This window comes from Nannospalax galili, unplaced genomic scaffold (assembly GCF_000622305.1).
Source record: "Nannospalax galili isolate Female #2095 unplaced genomic scaffold, S.galili_v1.0 scaffold284, whole genome shotgun sequence".
In the NCBI taxonomy this organism is placed as follows: domain Eukaryota; kingdom Metazoa; phylum Chordata; class Mammalia; order Rodentia; family Spalacidae; genus Nannospalax; species Nannospalax galili.
The window spans coordinates 5,861,867-5,886,036 of NW_008354281.1; the positions used below are offsets into that span (position 1 = coordinate 5,861,867).

The 24,170-nt window shown below is 40.1% G+C and overlaps 1 protein-coding gene across 1 annotated transcript in view; it reads left to right on the forward strand.

Annotated features, from left to right (window-relative positions):
• The window catches only part of Dpys (dihydropyrimidinase), a 90,802-nt gene that overhangs the window by 58,949 nt on the left and 7,683 nt on the right, over window positions 1–24,170 (forward strand). The window contains exon 8 of the mRNA XM_008851516.2: window positions 18,036–18,243. Within this exon, the coding sequence (XP_008849738.1) occupies window positions 18,036–18,243 (208 nt within the window). The remainder of the gene's footprint in view (window positions 1–18,035; window positions 18,244–24,170) is intronic.

Below are 24,170 nucleotides of genomic sequence, written 5' to 3' on the forward strand. Positions count from 1 at the left end.
ACTGTAAATCAAAAAATTTACAGCCAATTTTGAAAGAGATGCATCTTAGCTCTGGAAATTTTTAGTGAATATGTCAATGCTGTTGTTATGAAATGCTTCTTCTGCGTATGTGGTTATTAAATAAATAATTAAAAAAAAAGAAAACTCCCAAATAACTCAATCCTTATATAAGGTAAAAGATGCAGATGGGTGGCTCAGTGACCAAGGGGGATGGCACTCAGAGTTAAACTGGGTAAATGGAGTCAAATCTCAATTGAGCCAGTACCATCTACCTGGCCTTGAACAAGTTATTCCCTTGTCCTTGGTAAACGTAGATTTTCCTCTTCAGTAAAATGCAGATGTGATAACAATGGTACCAACTTTTGCTAAGTATTGGAAATAGATAATACCTTCAGTATAGTGTGTGGCATGTAGTAAAACCAAAAGGAACATTTTGTAGTCATCATCAAGAATAAAAATAATGAAATACTACAAGAGATTTAGAAACTGGCAGGAGGATATCAAAGCAAATGACTTAGCCTGTGGGATCCTAGAGAAGAACAAAGCTTAGAGAAATAAACGGAAGTCCCAGAATCCCAGTTTATCAATCTTAGTTCCATTCCTGTTGAATGGTATTCTCTCCTGCACTTTCAGTTTATCCCTGGCAGGTCAGCGAGGTGCTCCTTTGACCACAATGCCACCAGAATGTCCCTTGGATGCTACATCATGCAGAGCTGTTAAACAGTTTTTGGGTTTTAGAATCCTTTAGGTCTCCGGTGCTCTGCCCAACAGCAGTGGCCTCAGGGGAAGATGATCTATCATCTCTCTGTTCTGTCCTTCTGGCTTTGATAGTAATGAGTACCTTGCACCACTTTTAAAGTTTTGCTCTTTTAAAACCAGTCCTCTGATTATTCCATTGCACAGCTTGCTAAAGGAATTGCTGCGTCAAATGGAATATTCCTTGAAACGGCACCGTCTATTACTTCCCTTTGATTTTTGCTTCTTTCATAGGTAAAAATTGTTACCTTTCAGCTGCAAATTGCATCTATTTGAGCACGAAGGAAGTTGAACACATTTTCATTTATTAGTCTTCAGAGTTTTTTCCTTTGAAGAAATATCTATTCATGCCTATTGTTCATGTTTCTCTTGGTAACATATTATTTGTCTACTGAAGTGCTCTATCGCATTTCTGCAAGCTCTCTAAGGGTCTTTTGAGAAACAAATGCTGTAATTACAATAGCATTTTGAGTAAACTGTGAAGTGTCACATACCAGTTTCTATTATTGAAATGTTGACCTTGTTCATTAATATATGTTAGAATCATGTTTACAGCAAAAAGGCCTTGCAAATTCACAAACAGCATGTCTACAATGTCAGCTTCATGGCAGCAGGGATTCCCATGTTTGTTCTTTGCCCGACAACAGCAAACAGTCCCTGGCATGAGGGGTGGCGAGTGTTAAGTACATGAATGAATGAATGAATGAATTAATTAATTAATTAATTAATGAGGCAATTATAGGCAGGTGCTTGCTGCATTCTTTCATCGATGTGGTATCTGTCTTTCTCTCTTCTTTCTTTTCTTCTTTCTTTCTCCCCTCCTTCCTTCCCTCCTCCCTTCCTTCCAGAAGTGAGTAGAGTGGTATACAGTTGTCAGGCTAGAGCTATGAAAGAGTTATCTTAAAATTCTTGACTTAGGAAACCCCTCTCTAAGAACCTAATTTTCTCTATGGTAACATTATAGGCCTAATTAGTAATTCTTCCTCATTTATTTGGAAATGAGAGATAAGAAAATTTTAATGAGTAGCTTTCAGCAATATGATAAAAGACCCAGGGTGTGTCTTACCAGCAGCTAATTCCTGAATATATGGCAAACTAACCATTCCTTTTCCTCATTAGCACTTTCTGATACCAGAAAGGCATGACAATATGCCTTAAGATTATTCATTCTTTGATGGCCTCTTTGGGGGATAGGTTTTAGATAGAAATTTATGCTGATCAGTATATTTTCCTATATAAACCTAAATTTAATGACTCACAAGTCCCTGGGAAGTATCTTCTTCTCCAAAGTATTTTGAGTATGTTCTTACCCCTGATTATCCCTTCTTACATGTTTTCATTTGAAGATGCTCTAGTCTTCTGGAAGAAGACAGGGAAGAATTTCATGTAAGTGTGTGCATTAGCTCCAGACTTATATGTTGGAAGCATCACTTCCAGGGGGAAGCCATACACTATGGTTAACCAGTAGGTATTTGAGTCACATAGAGTCCTGCTTATGGCGAGGTCTAAGTTATTCAACTTCCCTGAGCCTTGGTGCTGCCATAGAGATGTGAGGAGGACTAAATAAAATAATGCATGAAAAGCTGCCAGCATCAGTTTCAAATATAAACATGCAGTGAATGGAAGCCATACTAAATATTTTTATTATTTCTCATCACAGTTATCAGAGATGACCTTAGCCAGGGCTTCCAGCCACTGAAGAGCTGTTAGTAAATGTAAACAAAACAAATGGTATCATGGCTAAATTCTTTGGGATTTTAAAAGGAAAAGATAGATCACTGGGAGAAACTATTCTAGAAGCCATCCATCTAGGAAAAAGCAGGTTTCAATTTACAGAAGTAGAACAATGTGTACATGTGTGTGTCTGTCTGTATGTGTGTATATATACATACATAGGCATACTACACATACATATCCATATGTATGACTTGACCTTCCACAGTGATGGGGGCTTCAGTCTGCAAAGTACTTTCTTTATATCTGATGTTGAGCTTGAAGCCCAGAGAGCAGGCAGCTGGGATGAAGAAATAGGGCTGACAGGGAGAGCAAGGACAAGGGAACCACAAGTATGAGGGATCCTAGAGACAGTGAAGCCTATTTTTGTTCATGTACCCTCTGTGGTATAATGGAGTGTCTGCCATTGCTCATGGATCCTAACACACATGCCTGACTCCAAAGCAAGAGCAGATAAAGAAGGATAAAGGCAGGGTGAACTCGGCAGGTCTGCGTCCCACTTTCCACCATGACGTCCTTAGCAGATAGCTTGTTTTGTTCTTTTATTTTTCATGGGAAAATGTGAACAAATGTCTATTTGCCCCAGATAGACCATCCATTGATTCACCCAGCTAGACTTTCATTCAAATCTAGTTTGGTGAACAGATGAGTTTATAGGCATTATTTATAGGAGGATGGATTGCTCATGGGAGTATAGGTGGCTCTCTGACAGCTGTGTTGCTGAAGAGCTCCATATACCAGAATGGATGAAGACTCATGAAAGTTGCATCACTGGAGTTCCCTGTGCAGCTTCATGCAGCTAGGAGGTGGGAGAGACCCCTCTGCACCATCAGTTGCTCAGTGGTATATAAGCTCAGGGAGGGCCTCTTGAGTCTTCTAAATTTCATGATCTTCCTGAGTTTCATGTTTCTTATGAGTTTTATGAGCTACCCCCTTCATCTATTAGGAATTGTTTCAATCTGAAGGAAACAACTACAGAGTACCTGTGCAGTACAGAATGACAAAATGATTGCTCCTCACATCCACCTTCCGAAATTCCCAGGGAGTGCCCATTTTAAGGATAAAAGCTCTGAGATTGAGAGATTTGTCCCAGTTCATCCAGCTGAAGAGGGCAGAGACAGGCTTCAGAGCAGACCTTGCTGACTTCAGGATCTACATAGCTTTTAGTACTGCAAAGCCACAGCCTCCCCAGTAGGCAGGCAATGAAAGGGCACCGCAGTCCCGGGCTAAGGTTTGGTCTCTGGAGCCAGGCTTCCTGAGGTGGTAATTCACATCCAGTTACTGACAGTGAAATTTCAGGTGAGCTCCTTAACATTAGTTTGTTTCAACATCCTCATCTGTCAAATGGGGGTGAGTATAATGCCCTTATCAAAACTGCTAGGTAAAGTCAGGTAGTTAATATATATGAATTCTCTGCAACATTGTCTAGTTTTTAAGCTAAGCTATTACTTCCCCAGCCTGCTCAAGTCAGCAGATCTCTGAATGTCTGACTGTGACAGATAGTTCCTCATGCTCTCCTGGGTGTCACTTCCTTCCCATCTCTACCCTGGGTGAGTTTGCCCTGAGGCCTGCTCTGTGGAGAAGCTGAGTCAGGTTGGCAGTGTGCATTTCTGCAGTTTGCTTGGGGTCACCCCCTCACACCCAAAACCTTGCTCCAGCTTGGGATAGCTCAGCACCCCGTGAGTGCCAGCAGTTCATGAGACTTCCTAGAGGCAGGTGCATTTTGGGTTGGGTCAAGCTCAAACCATACCGCTATTGCTAATTGGGATTCAGGCTATGCTTATTCTGACAGAGCCTCAGAGACACCATATTTTAGGAGGGTCAATGAGGTGCTAAAATGTGTCAGGTAGGAGGAAGAAGGAAGGTGAGCTCTCCTGAGTTCCCACCCAGATGGAAAGCAGCTAATTACCATTAGAAACCCTAGTGTTCTGGACATCTTTGCAAGGAGTGAAGGATATTCAGCTTCTGTCCTTTGACCTGGGGCGGGGGGTGGGGGGGATAAGGGGAGGTGGTTCTAGAGTGGAGGGTACAAATCATTCCACTGGTGTGTTTGGTTTCTGGTCCTCCCACTTAGGTCCTGGGTGACTCAGGCAAGTCACTTACCCTCTATCACTTTCCATTTCCTCATTGGCTACAAGGGCATAGTAATGTAGGATGTTGGGAACTTGAACAAAGTAATGTACGGGAATGCACTACGACCCAACCTCACTATCAATAAATGTAATTATTAACAATGTTAAAAGACCCTCATGAGTCCCCTCTCTACTTGAAGCCATTTAGCCTCTTCCAGTCTCAATTTTTTCCAGGCACAAAACAACAGCAACAACAAAACTGGGCTAGGTGTGGTGGCGCACGCCTTTACTCCCAACACTCAGGAGGCAGAGGCAGGCAGATCTCTGTGAGTTCAAGGCCAGCCTGGTCTGCATAGTGAGTTCCAGATCAGCTGGGGCTACAGGGAGACCCTGTCTCAAAAAAAGACCAAAAAGAAAAAAATTAGGAAAAATAAGGATACTAAGAATTTTGATATGTTTACTAGGAGGGTTAAATGATACAATGCTGTAAATACTTTAACTACGTGATTAAATTTAAATTGGATGAGAACTAAGAACTCTGCTTATACTCTATAGATGACAAAAGATTTAATGTTGGTTCATAAAATTGCTGCCCGAACATGGACCTAAAGAAACAACTCTCACGGAGCTCTTTTGCCCTTGCAGCTGTGTGATAGAATCCAGGTTCCACCCCAGCAACTGTCTCCCTCTCTTTGCTGCAACCCCTGTGTGGACGGACTTCCTCCACACGGGGAGGTCTTTAGTTTATTGCTTACCAATTGTCTGCCTGGCTCTACCTGCTCCCCTCCTGGTTGTCAAGAAGTTATTTTCCAGTGTCAGACTGCATTTTATCTGCCCGCATTTATGCTCACTAACTTCTTTTCTCTTCAGCAGTGGGGACGGAGGGAAAATAGGTCATCTTCTTTCCTAAAAAAAAAAAAAAAAAAAAAAAAAAGAGTGAATATTGAATCTCTAGGCTATTTCTTCCCTCCACATTTTCTTTCCAATTTCTTTTGTGGAAAGCCTGGGTCTTTTCTCTTCTGATTACAATCATTTCCTTTCCTTCATCTGATTCAGGGAAAGCACTGAGCATCATAGCCACCTGGCCCATCTTTTAGGAAGGATACTGCATGGTTTTAGCCCAGTTGACTCCTGTATAGGAAACCAATCATTTTCACTTGGGTTATACCCAAATGATTTGTCAAGTGATGTCATCTTGTCAAAGACCAAGCAGCTCCCCAGGAAAGTGGCAAAATTATAAATCAAGTCCACAAGCTGTCCCCAAAAGCTGTTTCTAACTCTTCCTGATTTTCCAGGCATGCAGCCTAGCCTTTCCAAACCTAATGATTATCCCTTACCCCTAAGCACTTACCTGCTCAATATTCATAGGACATGTCTCCTAATACCGTGCTGGCTTGGCTGGCTCACATTCAATTCCTATTTTTTCACAACATTAAATTATTTTTAGTTTCCTGTTTTCTGAAAACTAGTGTTTAGAATATGTAGTACTTATGTTAAATACTAATACAGAAATTTGCTAGTAACTTACTTTCATACAGATGAGTATGCTTATAGATGCCTTCTAGATATTCAGTGCTGTGTGCAGCTCTGGGTGGGGGACATGGCAACTGCCCCAAGGTCAACTCTCTAGCGTCTAAAGGCAATTTATCTTGCTGTGATCTATACCATCATCCTTGGCCTATATTATGGCCCTCCAAGGGCAAAAGAGGAGGGTTACAAAACCCAATTATTCTTCTAAGTCAATGTTTGGGCAATGTTTTAGGACCCTGCATTAAATGTTTTGTCATCCATTGAGTAGCAATAGAGTTCCAAGTTATTGTCCAATTTAGGTTTAATAACATGGTTGAAGCAATCTCCTTTCCTCTTCTATGGGAGGTTGGTGTAGGAATCTGAACAGAGGGAGGAAGATTGATGGGTGCAGCCAGCAGCAACTTTGCTTAATAATGATGATGTACTCGAAGTAGCACCAGTTAGCATTTCCAGAGCTGTGGCTGCTGTGTTCCCTATTTATATAACTTGTCACATCCAAGAAATCGACAGAAGAGGTAGTTTGAAATAACAGTTGGAACACACATCAGGAAAAAAAAATATCTTCTATTGTGATTACATTGATAGTGACCAGTCAAATTTCAGCAAAGGAAATTTTAATAGCACCCTAAGTTCTTTGATACTAAACAGAAAATAGACCAAAAAGCACCAGAAAGACTGGAATGAAGAAACTGCTTCTTATTTGTTTTCTTGGGGTGAGAATGTTTTCAGTGACTGCACATTTCCCAGGGGGTTCCCCATAAAGCTTGAAGGGCAGTTTACACAGTGGTAAGATACCAGCCTTGGAAACAAAAGACCTAAAATCATATCATAATCATATTTGTAGCTCAGCTATGTGAATGTAGGTTGTATACTATGGGGTAGGTTATTAATCCTTTTTATGCCTCAGCACCGCCCCCCACAGAAATAATAGTTGTGCCTACCTCATAGGCTATACAGACAATTTAACAATGAACTATTATTATTTCATGCTGATAGCCAAGAATCGTAATGTAGAGAAATGAGGTATATTTTTTAAGATGCCATTAATAGCACTGTGATGATTCTATTAGTTTTCTTGTTCTTTTTTGGTTCTCGTGGAAAAGGTAAGAATTCATCCATGCCATGGATAAAATGAGGTGTTGCAAAGGATATAACAGAATGCCTAGGCAAGTCATTTCTCTGGAGTCAGAGAGACCCACAGTGCTCTAAGGAATGTCCTTCCCCTCCACAGTGCTCTTTTGGGATGCTCACGGCGGGGTCACTGCCTCCACTGGCTTTGCTTCAATGATTTACTCATCTATAAGAGCACACAGCTCTTTGATAGAAAGCTATTTGCAAAGGGACAGAATGTTTTCCTGCAGCTGTGATGTGCGTGGTATCAAAGTTATTGACTAAGTCAGGAAATAGCTTCGCATTATCTTGAGGCCTTTGCTTCCCTGTCAGTATCATCTACCTTAGGTATGTGTGTACTGTAATTGGGACTCAGTAGACAGCAGTGACCGCTCCAAAAGTGTGACCTGTCTGCAACTCCTGTTTGATCGAGGATCAGAGTGAACTTGACAAAGGGTGGCTTCCTCTAGGGCAGAGAGTCCAGGAGGACACACCCCCACCCCCAGTGAATCTGCTAATGAGGAGCCAACAGCCCAGGGTCCCAACTTACTGCAGGGAAAGAAAGGCATTAATCATCACTGAGAGTTCTTCCAGTCACCGTAGGGCCAGACCGGTAGTGAAGACAGTTATTCGGTCAGTAATAAGAGAGAAGGCCTTGAAGAGTATTGCTTTGCATATTGTAGGAGTTGAAAAATACTTGCTAATGTACCTTTTTGATCCTTGTTTACAGGTGGAATGAGAACATTGCCCCACGTTTCTATTTGTCCTGTAGGTCAATTTTGTTGAAACTATATTTTCTATTCTTTTTGAATTATAGACGTCTCAGACACTGTCTCAAAAACATTCATGCAATCTTATTTCAAAAAATCACTACATATTGTACATATAAAAGGTGTTTGGTATAAAGTTTCCTATATTTATGGCCTGTGTTGATCAAATCCAGCTTCGGGTTTTCCACCTGCCTTTACTTTCCCAATCTCTAACAATTATTATTCTATTTTCAGATCAATTTTCTTTTTCTTTTTGGCTTGTTTTTAAGACAGGGTGTCCCTGTAGCCCCAGCTGGCCTGGAACTCACTATGTACACCATGCTGGTCTTGAACTCACAGAGAACCACCTGCTTCTGTTTCCTGAGGGCTGGGATTAAAGGCTTGTGCCATCAGGCCCAGCTCAACTTTCTTTTTAAAAATTTCACATCTAAGGGAGGATATCTGGTATGTGTCTTTCTGTGCTAGGCTTTTTTTTGGCTTAGTATAATACTGTCCACTTTATCCATTTTGTTGCAATTAATAGTATTTTTTTCTTCTTTATGCCTGAATAATACTCCACTGTACACACAGGGCTCATTTTCTGGATCCATTCACCTGTTGACAAGCACTGAGACTGATTCTGTAACATAGGTGTTGTGAACTGTGCTGTGATCAATATGGCATACATGGGTTCTTCATTAATAAAATTGTTCTCCCAATGACAAAGTCTCTGTCACAGTCTTTGTAAACTACAGTAACCAACAGTGCTCACTGAAGTAAAGGCATGTTCTATAGAAAGATTGATGTGGTTGGCATTGTTATCAGTCTAGGTGTATTGTTGAGTTCATTTTCTCATTCAATTAAATGATTAAAAGGGAGATAAAAAAAAAGAGATGTATCCTTTGTCTGGAATGTGTTACTGAATATGTTAAAGCTGTGATGAAATGCTTCTTCTAATCATGTGGTTGTTAAATTAAAAAAATTTTTAAATAATAATTTTTCAAGGCATAAAAAAGGGAGATAAAATCTCAGACCAGCAGAGAACAATAGTCAAACAAACTTCTACTGAAAGATAAAGAATCACATCCATACAGAAAAAGAATCACACATACATGGACACATTGATGTGGAAAGATAAAGCTCTGCACAAGTGGAAAGGGGACCTGGAAACCATAATCCAATGCCCCCAGGAAAGGCCCAGAGTTTGAGGGTTGTAGTGGTTTCTCTTTCCCTAATTTTGGGTTAATCAGCTTAAACAAAGAAGTGGGTGCTGATAGGCCATATCTCCAAGCTGAGCTGTCCAGGCTACATGACTCTAAGTAGGTTGGTTGAAGAGGCCTTGTTGGAGTTATAGAAATAAGTCCTTCCAATGTTTACTGTGGGGTGAGGGAGAGTAGACCTTCTTTAAGGGAGTGACTCTAGATAGGCTGACTAGACTCCATGGATGAACTTGCACTGAGGGACATCTGGATACAAATGCTGGACCAGACAGAACTTAACATATATGACAGAATACCTGAAATCTGGTTCGGGGCGGGGAGCTTCTGGGGGTAGGAAGGCAGTCTAAATTTGATTAAAATGTATTATACGAAATGCACAAAACCTCAATTTAAAAAATTGGAGAGAGAGGAAAAAAAAATAAGGCCTTTCTGCCAGAGACCCAGAAGACAGAAGTATGCCGTCTTTATTGTGTTTTAGTGATCCTATTTGCTTATCTGGGATTTAGTATCTTACACAGGGAAATCAGAGGCTCAGTCACTGCTGCTACTTTGGAAGAGCAGAATCCAGGGCAGCACAGGGCAGCCTGTAGCAGCACGTGGTCTGTGTCTAGGATTGCATCCTCTAATCATTTTCATTTATGTCACTGCCAAAGCTTCTAGGTCTTGGGAAAGGAGACACACCTGCCCATCTCCTGGTTAGGGAAGAAGAGGACACCATGACCAAGAGTTTTGCCAGGTTATCTTCAATGAGCAAAAGAAATTTCTTAAAGGAACTGGGTTCCATCTGAGAAGAAGGGAGACAGGTACTCAGGGGGTAAAACTACAGTGCTGCCCCCTGGTATGTCTGTGGAGGGGCTTGTGGGTAAGGCCCATGTAAGAGCTGAATATACTGCAAAGATGCAGGATGCCTCCTCTAGTTTTCTCCCAGTCTACTGACCCTCATCCTGAGTTACTTTTAGCTGACTCCCTTGTAGTCAAAGCCTGGGCCTCTGCATTGCTCTCCTGGCATTCAAAGTGCTGTCCTCTTATCCCACAACATGGGGCCCCGAGGTCAAGGGGGATTATAAGCCTAACCTTGACCTTCACACCAAAGATAGTATCTTCTGGAAACAGAAAAGCCTGAGGGGTGTCACATGATAGTGAAATAAAGACATGGGGAGCCATTTAGAGAAGGATGGGTTGTTTCCACGTTCTGTGATAACAGTGATAGATGGGATCAAAAAACCACTGATCACACTCATGGATGTTCAGGCTCTCTGGCAGGCACAGCCTACAGACTGAGTGGACTCAGACTTGGCATTCAAGAAGGACCTTAGATGTATACTTTTAAGGTAGTTGTGAAAGGGGATTTTTGTCAAAGACCTAGAGGCAAAATAAGTACTTCCTTAAGTTGCTTTGGTCAGGGTATTTTATCACAGCAATAGAAAAGTGATTGAGACAGTGGGGGCTATACATATAGTACCATTCTCCAAAGGTGAAAGTGGCTCCTACCTCCCAGAGTTTTTCTAGGTATTGGATTATGTGAACCCCAGGCAAGTTCTGAAACAGCTCTATATCAGATTTATCATTGGAGGATGGAGGAAAAATACTCAGCTGTATGCTTATGGCTGATAACATTGTTATTGCCAAGTACTGTTAGGCATCAATAAATAGGTATGTCATATAAGTTGATATGATACAACTAAGAATAACAAACATGGCAGTTTTATTTATCTATTATTAATTAAAATGTTCACATTTACCAAAAACGTTAGAAACTCAACAGAATTTCTGGACTGCATGTTGACTTTCTGTTAAATTCAGCACTCTGTTTCCACAACACATGTCCCAGAGGATAAGGAATGGAACTGATCTGACTAAACAGTAAGAAAATCTTGCAATTCTTTTGTTTGATCTTTTCATATTTGAAAAGCACATACTATGTTGTGAGCGCCAAACCACCTAGCCTATGACTTTTATATCAGGAAAAGAGCCTGTTCAAGAGATACTCATAATATACTTGGATTGAGGTTGGGGTATAGCACAGTGGTAGAGTGCTTGCCCAGCATGTATGAGGTCCTGAGTTCCATACCTAGGACTGCAAAAATAAAAAATGAAACAAAATAAAATAGAGCCTGGATAATGAAATGACAGAGGAAGAAATGTTCAGATCAGTTTTTGCTAGGTCATTGGGGTTGGCTTCTGGGTCCATAACAAAAGAACTATTTTGGGGGTACAGTGTGACATTTGATTACGTATACATATTGCATGATTATTAAATCAGGGCAGTGGCATGTCCATCAACTGCCCCCCTTTACCATTTCTTTGTGAGAACAAGGCTCTGGCTAGTTTCAGGGAGGGAAGGGGGCAGAAGTGAAGAGGGCATGCCGGATAAAGAGAACTTAAAAGTGCAAAGATGCAGAAGTGTGAATGCACAGGAATGCAGACTTAGCTCCTGCTGGAAAGATGACACCCAATCACACACCTTCCAGTAGGATGCAAAAGTGGAAGCAATTCCTTAGCTGCTGGTGATAATGCCTAGAATTTACATCTTGTACTAATGTGGCTTCATTTACATAATGCCTTATTATAAAGAATCTCTTGGATGTTGTCAAATTGTCCTCTTTCTCTTGCTAACCCTGAGGCTGAGAAAGGAAAAGTAATGACCTTTATTTGGTGTGGAGCAGAGAAATCTGATTTGATGTTTTGCTGTGTCAATCTCCTTTTAAAATCTCAACTCAAGTCACAGAACAGTGTAATAGCCCAAGGGGTCTTTGAAGCTTCCAGATCCACTTTTCCCATGTTTCCTTTCATGTTTATCCACACATGTATGTGTTTTCTTTGTAGATGTAATGTAATACTCAAGAGTCTGTTGTTTTCTATTTAATGTTAAAAAATATTTTGGCTGCCCCAGAAAATTCTTAGCTCTTTCTGGTTTTTCATAAATGCTTAACATTCTATTGAATAGTCATTGGAAAATTGTTCCATGTCAGCTTTTCAAAAGTTTAACGATATCATGGCAACAGTCACGGTGTATAGATCTTGTTTCTTCTTTTACAGTATTTTTCTTAGCGTTTCAGGCGATCCTACCTCAGCTTTTCACTTCTTTCCCTCTCATTCCTGTGCTTCACAGAGTCATTTCTGCATGAATTCTTAGTTCATTTCTACCTTCTTCAGACAGCAACTGTACTAATGCATGAGTCCAACACCCGTCCAGGAACCTTTTTACCCAGCATCCTACAGCTGCAGAATTCTGTAACTATCGAGTGTAGGAAGGCAGCACCCGGACTGTGGAAATGTTTAACCACTAATAGCCACAAGAAGGTGCTATAACCTGAAAGAAAGTCTGACCTTCCTCTGTATTTTCTTTTTTCTTTCTTTTTCTTTTTTTGATCTTTTTGAGACAGGGTCTCCCTATAGCCCCAGTTGGCCGGGAACTCACTATGTATACCAGGTTTGCCTCGATCTCACAGAGATCCGCCCGCCTCTGCCTCCCAAGTGCTGGGGTTAAAGGCGTGCACCATCATGTCTGGCTTTATATTTTCTTTTTTAAAGTCATCAACACATATCTCTTCATGATTCTTTCCGTATTGAGTGTCTCCATTCTCTTCCTTTAATGATTGGATTTGAACATACCCTTTCCTCCCCCTCAGTATTTGAAATTGTTGTTGTATTTGTATTGTTTTTCCTACTCAGCAGTGATCTTTTAAACCTTTCTTTATATCTCTGAGTCTTTCGTTGTAGCATATACATACCATATGACCCAATTTCACTCCCCGTCTTTAGACTAAAGAATCATTTACAATAAGTATGCATCTGAATGTTTTGAACAGCTCCATTCATGTTTGTTAAAATTCTACTGCCTTTCAATAGTTGAATAAATAACATGCTGGGATGCAAGCATGCAGTGAAATATTACTCAGCAACAAAGAATGAACCGTTCAATCATGTAGCAATTTGGGTGACTCTCAAAGGATTTGCATAGACTAGAAAAAGTCTCAAAAGGCTGTGTACGCTAAGATTTAAGTTATAAGACATTCTTATTTTAATGAGGTGCTTTTATTTATGGCCTGACCATCCCTTTGTTTTGTTTGTGTGTTCTTTTATTGATTAAATTCGTCAACAATTTCAGCATGTAGGGCATTCTGTTTAGTCTCACCCCTTGACCTGTCTCCTCTCATCCTGTCGTCCTTGCCACCTTCCCACAAGTCCCTTTCTCGTACCCACAATCTTTTTGTTTTGTGACCCCTGATTTTAGCCAGGGCTGTCTGTGCAGACACAGGTTGGAACTATCCATTGGCGCCCCATTGGGTACACAATTGAGGACAATACTGTTGCTCCCCCCAGAATCCACCATTAGCTAATTGTTCAGCAGGGAGGAGTCGGGCTAATTGTTCAGCAGGGAGGAGTCTGGCAGCATGCTCCCCTCCCTGACCCGTGACTGGCTATTGACAGGCCCAGTGTAGGCAACCACAGCTGTTGTGAGTCCATGTTTGCAGTGGCTGTTGTGCCTTGAAAGTAGCGTTTCACAGCCCTTCATCCCATCTTCTCGTCTTCTAGCTCTCATAGTCTCTCTTCTCCCTCTTTGACATTCTTAATTTGCCTGTTTATTTTTGTGCTTCTGGGGCTCTAACTCAGGACCCTGTGCATGCTAGGCAAGCATTCTACCACTGAGCCACATCTCTAGCCCATCCTTTTTGACCTTCTTGATGAAAGAAAATTGTGTGATGGAGAGCAATCAATGACTGCCAGGGGAGCATGTGGCTATGGGGGATTATAGGAGTTGGGAGGAGGGGAGAGGGAACTGTCTGTCTTCTAATTGTGATAGTAACACCAATCCATACATGCATCAAAAATCATAGAACTGTATACCAAAAAGTTGTTTTTATTCTAAAACTTGAAGACGTTAAAAATTGCAGTTTCATCAAATAGTTGTAATAGTTAATACTGACTGTGAACTTGACAGAATCTAAAATCATCTAAGAGACAATCCTCTGGGCATACTTGTGAGGCATTATCTAAATTAGGTTAGCCTCTGGCAAGCCTGTGAGGGTCTATCTAGATTAAGTTGATTGAGGTGGATTTGCCATTCATAGGTTGGAGTCCTGGGCTGAATAAAACGGAAAAGAGAGCTGAGAAGCAGCCTTCACCCCTCTCGGCCTCCTGACTGCTGGTGCGGTGTGACCAGCTGCCTCAAGCTCCTGCCTCCACAATGGGCTGTATTTTCAAACTCTGAGCCAAAATAAACTCGTTTTTTCCCCCTTAAGTTGTTTTCATCAGGGTATTTTATCACAGCAACAAGAAAGGTAGCTATTTTACTAGTTAAATATTCGTTGAGATTATTTGACCTCGCCCAACCTCAATTTATTTCCCTACGAAACACATGCCCTACCTTGAAGGGTACAGTACCGCTGAAATCAGGACTTCTTAGTCCTTTCTACTTGCAACCTCTGTTTTCCTCAGAAACTTTTATGACTCTAAGTACATAGTTACACAGATAAAGCACTTATTGTTAATCAATCATTCAGAAATTTGATTTTTTACATTTATTTATTTATTTAGTGTGTATGTATGTGTGTGGGTGTATGTGTGTCACAGCATGCATGTAGGTGTTAGAGAACAACTTGCAGGAGTCAGTTCTCTCCTTCCACTAAATGGGTCCTGGGATTGAACTCAGGACATTAGTCTTGGCAGCAAGGGCCAGCTGAGCCCTCTTGCTGGACCAGAAATTTATCTTAAAATAATTCTTTGGTATACAACTAATTTTACCACTTATTGAAAATGAAAGCAAATTTGCATACTCGTGATGAATGTGCTTTTTTATGCATAAAGAATTAAATCTTGCAGAATATTTGACATTGCAGAATGCAAAGCACCTTCAAAATTTTTCAGAGTTGACTGATACTTTGACTTTATAATTATCAATGCTGAGCTTGCCCCATTCACATAAATATGTAGTATAGAATGGCAGAAACATACTTAGGACTATCTCAGAAATTGTAGGAAATTCTGTCTTAATCCCAAGACAAAGTTCATTTAATGATTTCTTTGTGAGACTCAAGTCAGCAATTCAACAGGAACTTTTAATATCAAACATTCTAACACAATACAATCCAAAGACATAATAATTGGGTTCTTACACACTGAGGAATGACGGCAGGAAAATATTTAGTATTTGTTTTCCATAATGAATCCATCATGTTTCCGTAAGAGGAGAAAGCGTTGTAGAAACACCACACTTCACAACATGCAGGAGCCTCAAAGCTGAGCCGAGGTGTTCAGGCAGTGCCCACTGGTGTTGTATGGTGTGGTAGCATGGCTGGCACAAAGTGCAGGTGTTTAGACCAAGGTGGCGGTGATTCCATGCTATGCAACATGGGGGAGCAGTGCTGGAAACACTTCAGATCCATTATGTGTTTGATTTTGAAGGAATTCTTTTCCCTTGTGTGTTCAGAAATCTCTCACTGTTGACAATTTTTTCATTACCTACACATTCAATTATGTGAGCCCTTATGGGGTAGTGACCTACTGTTTAAGAAGCTGTGCTGTGATCTCCTGGAACACTAGAGGCACCACTTCTTCTTTTCCATAATGGATATTATTATTGCAAACAGGCTCCTTACTGTTGTTATTATTACAATATCTATGCATTCTAAAGAGTTACTTGGCCTTAGGGAACAGATTGGAACCACTGGGTGTTTCAAGCAGTAAAGTGATATACATAGTCTGATCTTCATTTTAAAAAGACAGTTGTGAGAGGCTTTTCAGAGAGGGTAGAGAAGAGGGGAAGCAAAGAGGCCAGAAAGAGGTGATGAGTTATGATCACAGGACAGGTGATGGACATGGGGCATTAAATGGACCCAGTAGAGAGGGAGAGAAGTGGGAGGACTTGATGATGGTCTGAAGAGTGGTGCCATTTGCTGAGAAACAAATTTAAGTATCTATTAAGGCAGGTTAAGAGTACAGACCAGTAAGCAGCTGGATGCAAGAGCCCAGAACCAGGAATCAGGCCAATGTTATTATGTCCATTTCAAGGATTTCACTTTACAACAGCTAGGGGCTCCCAGCTCTACTTTGTAAAGTAGTGTCAGAGAGCTTTGAGTAATCCTTCCTCAGATTCAGTCTTGAGGATTTTAGTTGGGTATTTCTTTCATCTTTACTGAATGGGATTACAGAAACTTCTACCAGACTGCAGATTCTGCCTGTATCAATCAATGCTGCTAGATTCTTTTCTTTGGTTAATGAGACACCAAAACTTCCAAATTACTCAGCCTAGAAATCATCAGTCATATTTATAAGATTGAAAAGCATTAATAAGATGCTAAAATAAAGAAATATCACTAGAGTAATATATGGGAAATGAAATCAGTGTGTCCAAGAAAACTCTGTATTTCTCTACACTGAAATACATCACAAAATAGCTATGGTACAGAAATCAATCTATGTGACCACCAGTGAATGAGTGGATAGTGAAAATGTGGTGTTCAAGCATTATAGAATCCTACTCAGCAACAATAACAAATGGGATCTATTGTTTGTAGCAACATGGGTAACCGGGAAGACAGTATGCTATGTGAAATAAGCCACACAGAAAAACAAATTTCAATATGTGGAATGGAAAAGGTTGATTTCCTTGGGCATGTTGGCGTATGTCTGTACTTAAGGCAGAAGGATCAAGAAGTAAAGGCCAAGGGTGGGTGAGGTGGCTTAATAAGTAAAAGTGCTTGCCACCAAGCCTGACAGCCTGAAATCAATCCCAGAATCCACATGGTAGAAGGAGAGAACCAACCAACTCTCACAAGTTGTCCTCTAACCATCACATACGTGCTATAACACACACATCCATATGCACACACATTTGCACACACAATAAATAATAAATAAATAAGAAAAAGAATTAGAGAACAGCCTGGGAACTTGTCTCAAAAAGTAATAATAAAATGTTGGTCGCATAGAAGAGTACAGTGGTTATTATTAGAGCTTGGGTGGTTGGGAGGTATCGGGATATAAATTGTAGTGGGAGGGCAGATAAGTTCAAGAACAAAATTGTGCACCACAGTGACTAAATTCATTGTATTAATGAAAAATGTTAAAGAGTGGGTATAAAATATTCTTCCTAAGAAAATGGTAACTTTGTGAGGTAATATATCTGTTAATTAGCCATTTAGTCATTCCACAATATTTACATACTTCAAAATCACATTTTACCCACAGCAAATGCATAGTTTTATCTGCCAGTGTAAAAAATAAAATAAAACTAAGCTAATGGGAATGATGATGAATATGCAAATACGTGAAATAAAATGCTAAGTACTTATTTTAACATATCTTTCTGTTCCAATTGTTCTCAAATTTCAAACATTGCCATACATAAGGAAAACTTTTTCAAAATGTATTTTTCCTTGATAGCTACCAAATTCATTTTGATAACTATCAAATAGCAGTGAACTCTGGGAAGGTGGGGGTGACAGTGGGGTTTGGGATAATTACTGAGTAAGCTGTAACTGCTGCTACCCTAAACCAAAGTTATGTAAAACAGGGTCAGCATGCTTGTCAGACCCATCTTTTTTGGAAGTCTTAGAACTAAAATGTGAAAAAAATGTTGTTCTTTGAAATACTTAAAAAAAAAAAATCTCTCAACCTGAAAATAATGTCTTTTTCTCACTCACTCACCTTATCCTATCCCTTGAAAGGGATCTCTTGGAATTTTCTCTTCAAAAATTTAATGAGTTTGCAATAAAGTGCTAATGCTCTGCTCCATTCTGGAAGTCACCTGTTACAGTGATGGATCCCTGCTTAGCAGAGTTGCTAACTTTTCTTCTAAGTCATCCCTTTTTAGCATTCTATAGTTAATGAATAAGCCATGATGACTTTTATAAACACAGGAGGATCTCAGCCAAAACTCACCATCAGGCTGTGAATTTCAACATCTTCGAGGGCATGGTTTGCCATGGAGTACCCCTGATGACTATTTCGAGAGGCAGAGTGGTATATGAAGATGGCATTTTCAACGTCATGGCAGGAGATGGAAAGTTTATTCCACGCAAACCATTCTCTGAATATGTTTACAAACGGATCAAGCAGCGAGACCAGGTGAGCCACGTCTCAGTGTCTCAGTGGGGTGTTACCACTGGCGGGGCTCACCTATCCCTATCCCGAGTGTCTGGTTTAGTGTTGCTCATGGTTCCTGGGGTGTTAAGATTGATCCAAGATACAGCTAGATAACAATTTTCAAAGAAGGAATCACTAACTGCATTCTCTTTGCAGATGTACTTTTTAAGGTTTTTCTTGATGTTTTTCTTAGGGACTTGGGTGACCTTTCCAAGCATTGTGTTGGGGTCCTCCAGAAACCAGATGTCCATATGGGTAATGATGCTAGGGGTAGGGAGTTCCTAGGAGGAAACACCTATGAAAGGGAGCTGAAAAACTTACACGAGCCAAGAATACAACTCAAGTCTGACCGCAGGAAGGAATGAAGACATAAAAGTGAGGGAAGTACACTACAGTTGAGACCAGGTTGAGCTAGGCTTGGGGGAATCTTTGAGCCAAGTCTCCAGTCTCCCAGCTCAAGGAAGCTCTGGTCATTGGCCAGGAGCTGCTATGGGAGGCATGGCCTTGCTGTAGACTGATGGATCTCAGCAGCCGAGCCTTGAAGCATCACCTTCCCTTCTGAGAATCTGCACGCTTTCCCAGGGTCACCACCTGTGGTGGAGTTTTGGGGAGGGAGGTCAGGCTAGGAATTCTCCCTTGCCTAGCTGTGTAGCCAAGAGCAAGCTCTCTATCCTCTTTGGTTGGGTTTTCTCATCTGGAAAATGGAAATGTTCCACCCTAATAAATTGTGAGACTCAAATAATAACTTTTTCAAATGTCAGAGGTCAATACATTTTGGTTCTGTCTCTTGCTTCTCCCCCCGCCCCTTTTTTTTGGACAGGGCTTCTCTAGCTCTCACTGGCCTGGAACTCACTATGTAGACCATGCTGGTCTTGATCTCACAGAGAGCTGCCTACCTCTGCCTCAGGAGGGCTGAGTTAAAGGCATGCACCACCCTGCCCTAAATTACTTTCCCATTGTGATGATCTATTTATTACAAAAGGCCCCAAGCTTCTGTAACAGCTCAGCATTCTAAGAGATACTTGTTTTCAATTTATCTTGGAATTTCACATTTCATTTGTACAGTTTTAGAGAGTTTTAAAATTTCACAAACATACACTAAAATGTTACTTTAAAATTCAGATAAAAACTCTAGATCTTTGCATTTTGAGGGCAGGAGGCAACCCTGTGCCCTCGGTGTGGGAGCTCACAGAGGGCATGATTTCTGCTCTTCTCCCAGAAGGCTTTACTCCTGTTAATTTCCATAGGGTCTGCACAACTTTTGGATTCCTTCTGAAAACTCCCTCTTTTTCCATTTTTCAAATGTATATCTCCTTCTCCAGTGTCCTCTAGCTGTTTTTAAAAAATATTTTATTTATTGTTTTTATTTTATGTGTAAGAATGTATTTCCTTCATGTATGTAAATGTACTTCCAATGCCCATGGAGGTCAGAAGAAGACGGCAGATCCCCTGGAACTGGAGTTACTGGCAGTTGCTAGCTGCCATGTGGGTGCTGGGAAATTGAACCCGGGTCCTTTGCAAGAACTGCCAATGCTCTCAACTTCTGAGCGAGCTTCCCAGCCCTGCTAGCTGTTTTTTGGATTCACTGCATTTAATTCTTGCCATCTCTTTGATTTCTAATGCCTTGTGAATTTGTTCTATTTGTAGATTCTCAGAGCCATTACACAAAATTCCTCCACTTTTCAAATCATTTCCTGAGGCTTTGCTTAGGTAAACAAGTGAGTGTTCTTGAATGCTTTAAATTCACAGAAATGCCACAATTCTATTTTTTTCTTTCTTTTTATTTTCCATACTGGGATGAAAACTTCAACCTGTGTTCCAGGCATGTACTCTACTGCTGAGCTATACCCTAGCTCTACGTTCTTTATAGACTGAATTTCAGTCAACACAGATAATGGTTACAATGGAATTCAATTTGCAGTGGGGTTAATTTATAAATGTTGATACTGATAGGTGGCAAGTGGCTAGTAACTGTAAGAATCCTAGGTGTTCCTGAAGATTTGTGTGGTAAATAAGGGCAGTACTAACACTTAATGAGTGCTCCCTGAGTGCATGTCATACAGCTAAGGACTCTGTCACTGCAACAGCCCTGTGAGGAAAAGATGTATCCTTTCCCTCATTTTAAATATTAGAAAACCGAATCTTTAGGGCTGGAAAGGTGACTCAGTAGTTAAGATCACTGGCTGCTCTTACAGAGGATCTGAGTTTGGTTCCCAGCACCCATATGGCAGCTAACAACTGCCCATAACTCCAGTTTCAGGGGACCTGACACCCTCTTCTGGCCTCCTCTGTGTATGGTACATACACATACATGCAGGCAAAGCACTCAACCACATAAAATAAAAATAAAATGAAAACCAGTGAATCTTTAAGGAGTCAAGAAGCTTGTTAAGAGGCTGCAGAGACAGCTCAGTCAAAGAACTATTGGCAACTCATTACTGCTGGGTGAGGAGGAGTTGATCTTCTTTAAGGGAGTGACTTTGGAGAGACTGATTAGACTCCAGTGGATGAACTTGCAGCAAGGGACACCTGGGTACAAATGCTTGACTGGATAGGCCTTAACATATATGACAGAATGTATGAAATCCAGTATGGGGTGGTGGTAGCTATATGGGAGGGGGGATCTAAATATTAATATTAATATTTATTGTATGAAATATACAAAAACTCAATAAAAAGTTCATTTAAAAAGAGTAAGAACAAACAGTTTTTTTAAAAAAAAAAGAGCACTTATTGCTCTTCCAGAGTGCCCAAGTTTGGTTCCCAACATCCATACCAGGTGGTTCACAACCACCTCTAACTCCAGTTTCAAGGGATCTGACACCCTTTCTAGCTTCCATGGGCACCTGCCATGCATGTGGCATGCACACACATACATAAATAAAAACAAAAATATATGTATATTTTGAGGCAGGGTCTCCCTATAGCCTCAGTGCACTGTTGTCTTAAAAATAGCAATAAATACTAATTATTATTATCACATATTATTTTGAGTCCGTACTGCCAGGCAATGCATTAGTGGCTCATCATCATTATTTTCTTTAATCCACTCAACAACATGGTAGATAGTCTCATTCTCATTTTATACCATAGAAGATAGAAAGCTGAGCCTCAGAAATATTCAGAAATATTTCCTGGACAATAAGATAAACCTGAGTCAGGGTTTGTGATAAGGTCGTTTGATTCCCACTGTGCTGTCCTTAGAAAAGAAAGAGATAATCATGAAATCCAAACCATGAGAAAATGCAATATAGTTTACATTTTTAATTAAATTTTTCCAATTTTCATACAATATAATTTTATGGTATTTAGATTCCCCATCTCCATTCTCTTACTGCCCCTGCCCAATTTAATATGCTCTATTATACATGCATGCATGCATACACACCTATGCATATATATTATATATGGCCGACAGAGTCTAATTTGTGTCCCAAATGTCCTTCAGTGTGGGTCTGTTCACTGGAGCCTGGTTAACACATCCTTGAAGGAGACTGACTCTCCCCCTCCCAGCAGCCAGCAGTTAGGATGCATTATTTTTAAGTGTTAGGGAAATGTCAGATACAAGTGGAATGCAGTGATGTTGAGGAGTGGTGTGGACATATCTCTGATCTTCTCTTAATTACAAAAAGACAATTTATAGAATAAAAATATTGCACTAAGTTTATGGTAAAGATTTATCAGGAAATCTAGGTTTTAATTTCCCATATTACTTGAGATTTCTCTTGGATTTTTTCATTTAAAATACTCATATTTCTTTGACTAGGAATGTAGTATTTGCAATGATCAAGTATTTGCACTACATGTGTAAGGTCCTGGGTTCAATACTTGGCACGCACACAAAAAAAACAAATAGATTAAATGAAAAATAAAAAATACCTTTTAAAAAGGATTTTATTTTATTTTATGTGTATGAGTGTTTTGAGTATTTGTAAGTGCACCATGTGCATGCAATGTCTGCAGAAGCCATAAGAGGGCATTGGATCCCCTGGAACTGGAGTTAAGGATGAGCGTTAGCTATGATGTGGATGCTGGAAACTATACCTGGGTCCTCTATAAGAGTATCAAGTCATCTTTCCAGCCTCTAAAATACTTAGACTTCTTAGAACTTGAAGACAAGCAGGAATGGCCCAGAATTATTTCTCCTGCTACATATCAACCTCCTTAAGAAATTTCTTCCAGTTCTTCCAAAGTACCATATTGTTTGCTAGCTCTGGGATGTGACTGATTTCCTGGTTGGAGACAAAGTCCTCAGGACAGCATTCTCTTCTTCCTGTGGGGATGCTAGGTACACAGCAGGCCTTTCACAAGGTAAATGGAAAATAAGAACAATAAAGGTGGCAGCCTCAAAAAAGCTTAAAAACAAATTTAAATAAATGTATCCAGAAAATTGCTCCTTGCCCCATCCTGGACAATGAGTCACTATGAGCTTGATTCTTGTCTATGTCTTACCATGCAGCTACTACTGTTACTGGATGTTGTGATGCTTTTCAAAAGAAAGAAAAGAAAATTAAACCCCATTTGACAGTTTGGGGGAATTGTTATTTATTTTAAAAGTTATGTAGCTAAACTTTTGGGGAAATTTTTAAATAAAGAAATGAGACATTAAAACATTAAAATTTTCATAAAAATTCATTCAAGAAAGAGCTTTAGAGGAAAGGAAGGAGAAATAAAAGGAAAAGAAAAAAATGACAGCAACTTAGATATTTCAAAAGTTTCCTGAAAGAACAAAATAGCACATGATTAATTCTTTACCAAACAATTTATAGCTCTGTAAATTTAAGTGGATTATATTCCTGGAATTTTTGTGTATTTAGAGTATTATAATTTTCACACACACACACAAAAAATGGAAACTGGGACTAAAGGGATGGTTCAGTGGTTAAGAGCACTGACTGTTCTTGCAGAAGACCCAAGTTCAAATCTCTGCACCCATATGGTGGCTAACAACCATCTGTAACTCCAGTTCCAGGGGATCTGATGCCCTCTTCTGTCCTCTGTGGGCACTGCATGACACAGGTGGACTTAACACACATGCAGGTATAACACTCATACACGTAAAATAAAATTTAAAAAAATCCAAAAAAAGGGGAAAGTATAGGCCTCCCTTAAGCTATTCTCTAAGTCATGTCTTTTTCTCTTTCTTCAGTATAAGCAACTGCAATCTTTTCAAGAGAATATAGGTCACATTGCATTTTATAGAGAAACAGGAATAATGAATGGTTTCAGAATATTGCTGCCAAAGCTTCTAAACTGAATTGTATCTTTGCAGCAATAAGCATAATTTTCCTTCCAGATAAGATAAAATTGAGTGGATGACTGACTTGGTCCTTGAAATGGGTATTTTCCATTTCTGACATCACAGTTCATCAATGCCTTTCTCAAGGTGGTAACTCAAGAAAGTCATTTAACTCCTGTCCCCAGCTACTGTACATCCTGATTTGCTAGACTGATGGCCAATAGCAACTAAAGGAAGTGCATACACTGGAGCTGTCTCTTTTGCTCACAAGAACCACCCACAAGAAACACTCCACTCAAGTCCTTGTTCAGTGTTGCCACTTTGGCAGATTGAAAACACATGTGAGGGGATATTTACATCCCAGAAACAGGCAAGTCCTATAACTAGGTTTTAAGGATGGAGAAAAAAGAAAGGGTTGAGCTTGCAGTTAGTATTTACCGGAACACTACTACGTAAAGGATACTTTCTAAGTATGTATTAAGCATCCTTAATAAAAAATCTGAAATCTGAGATGCTCCAGAAGTTGAAACTTTTTTTTTTTTGGTCTTGTTGAGACAGGGTCTCCCTGTAGCCCCAGCTGTCCTGGAACTCACTATGTTAAAACGGTGACAAGAAACATTGAGAAATTTCAGATATCAGATTTTCTCATGTTCAACCACTAAAATATTCT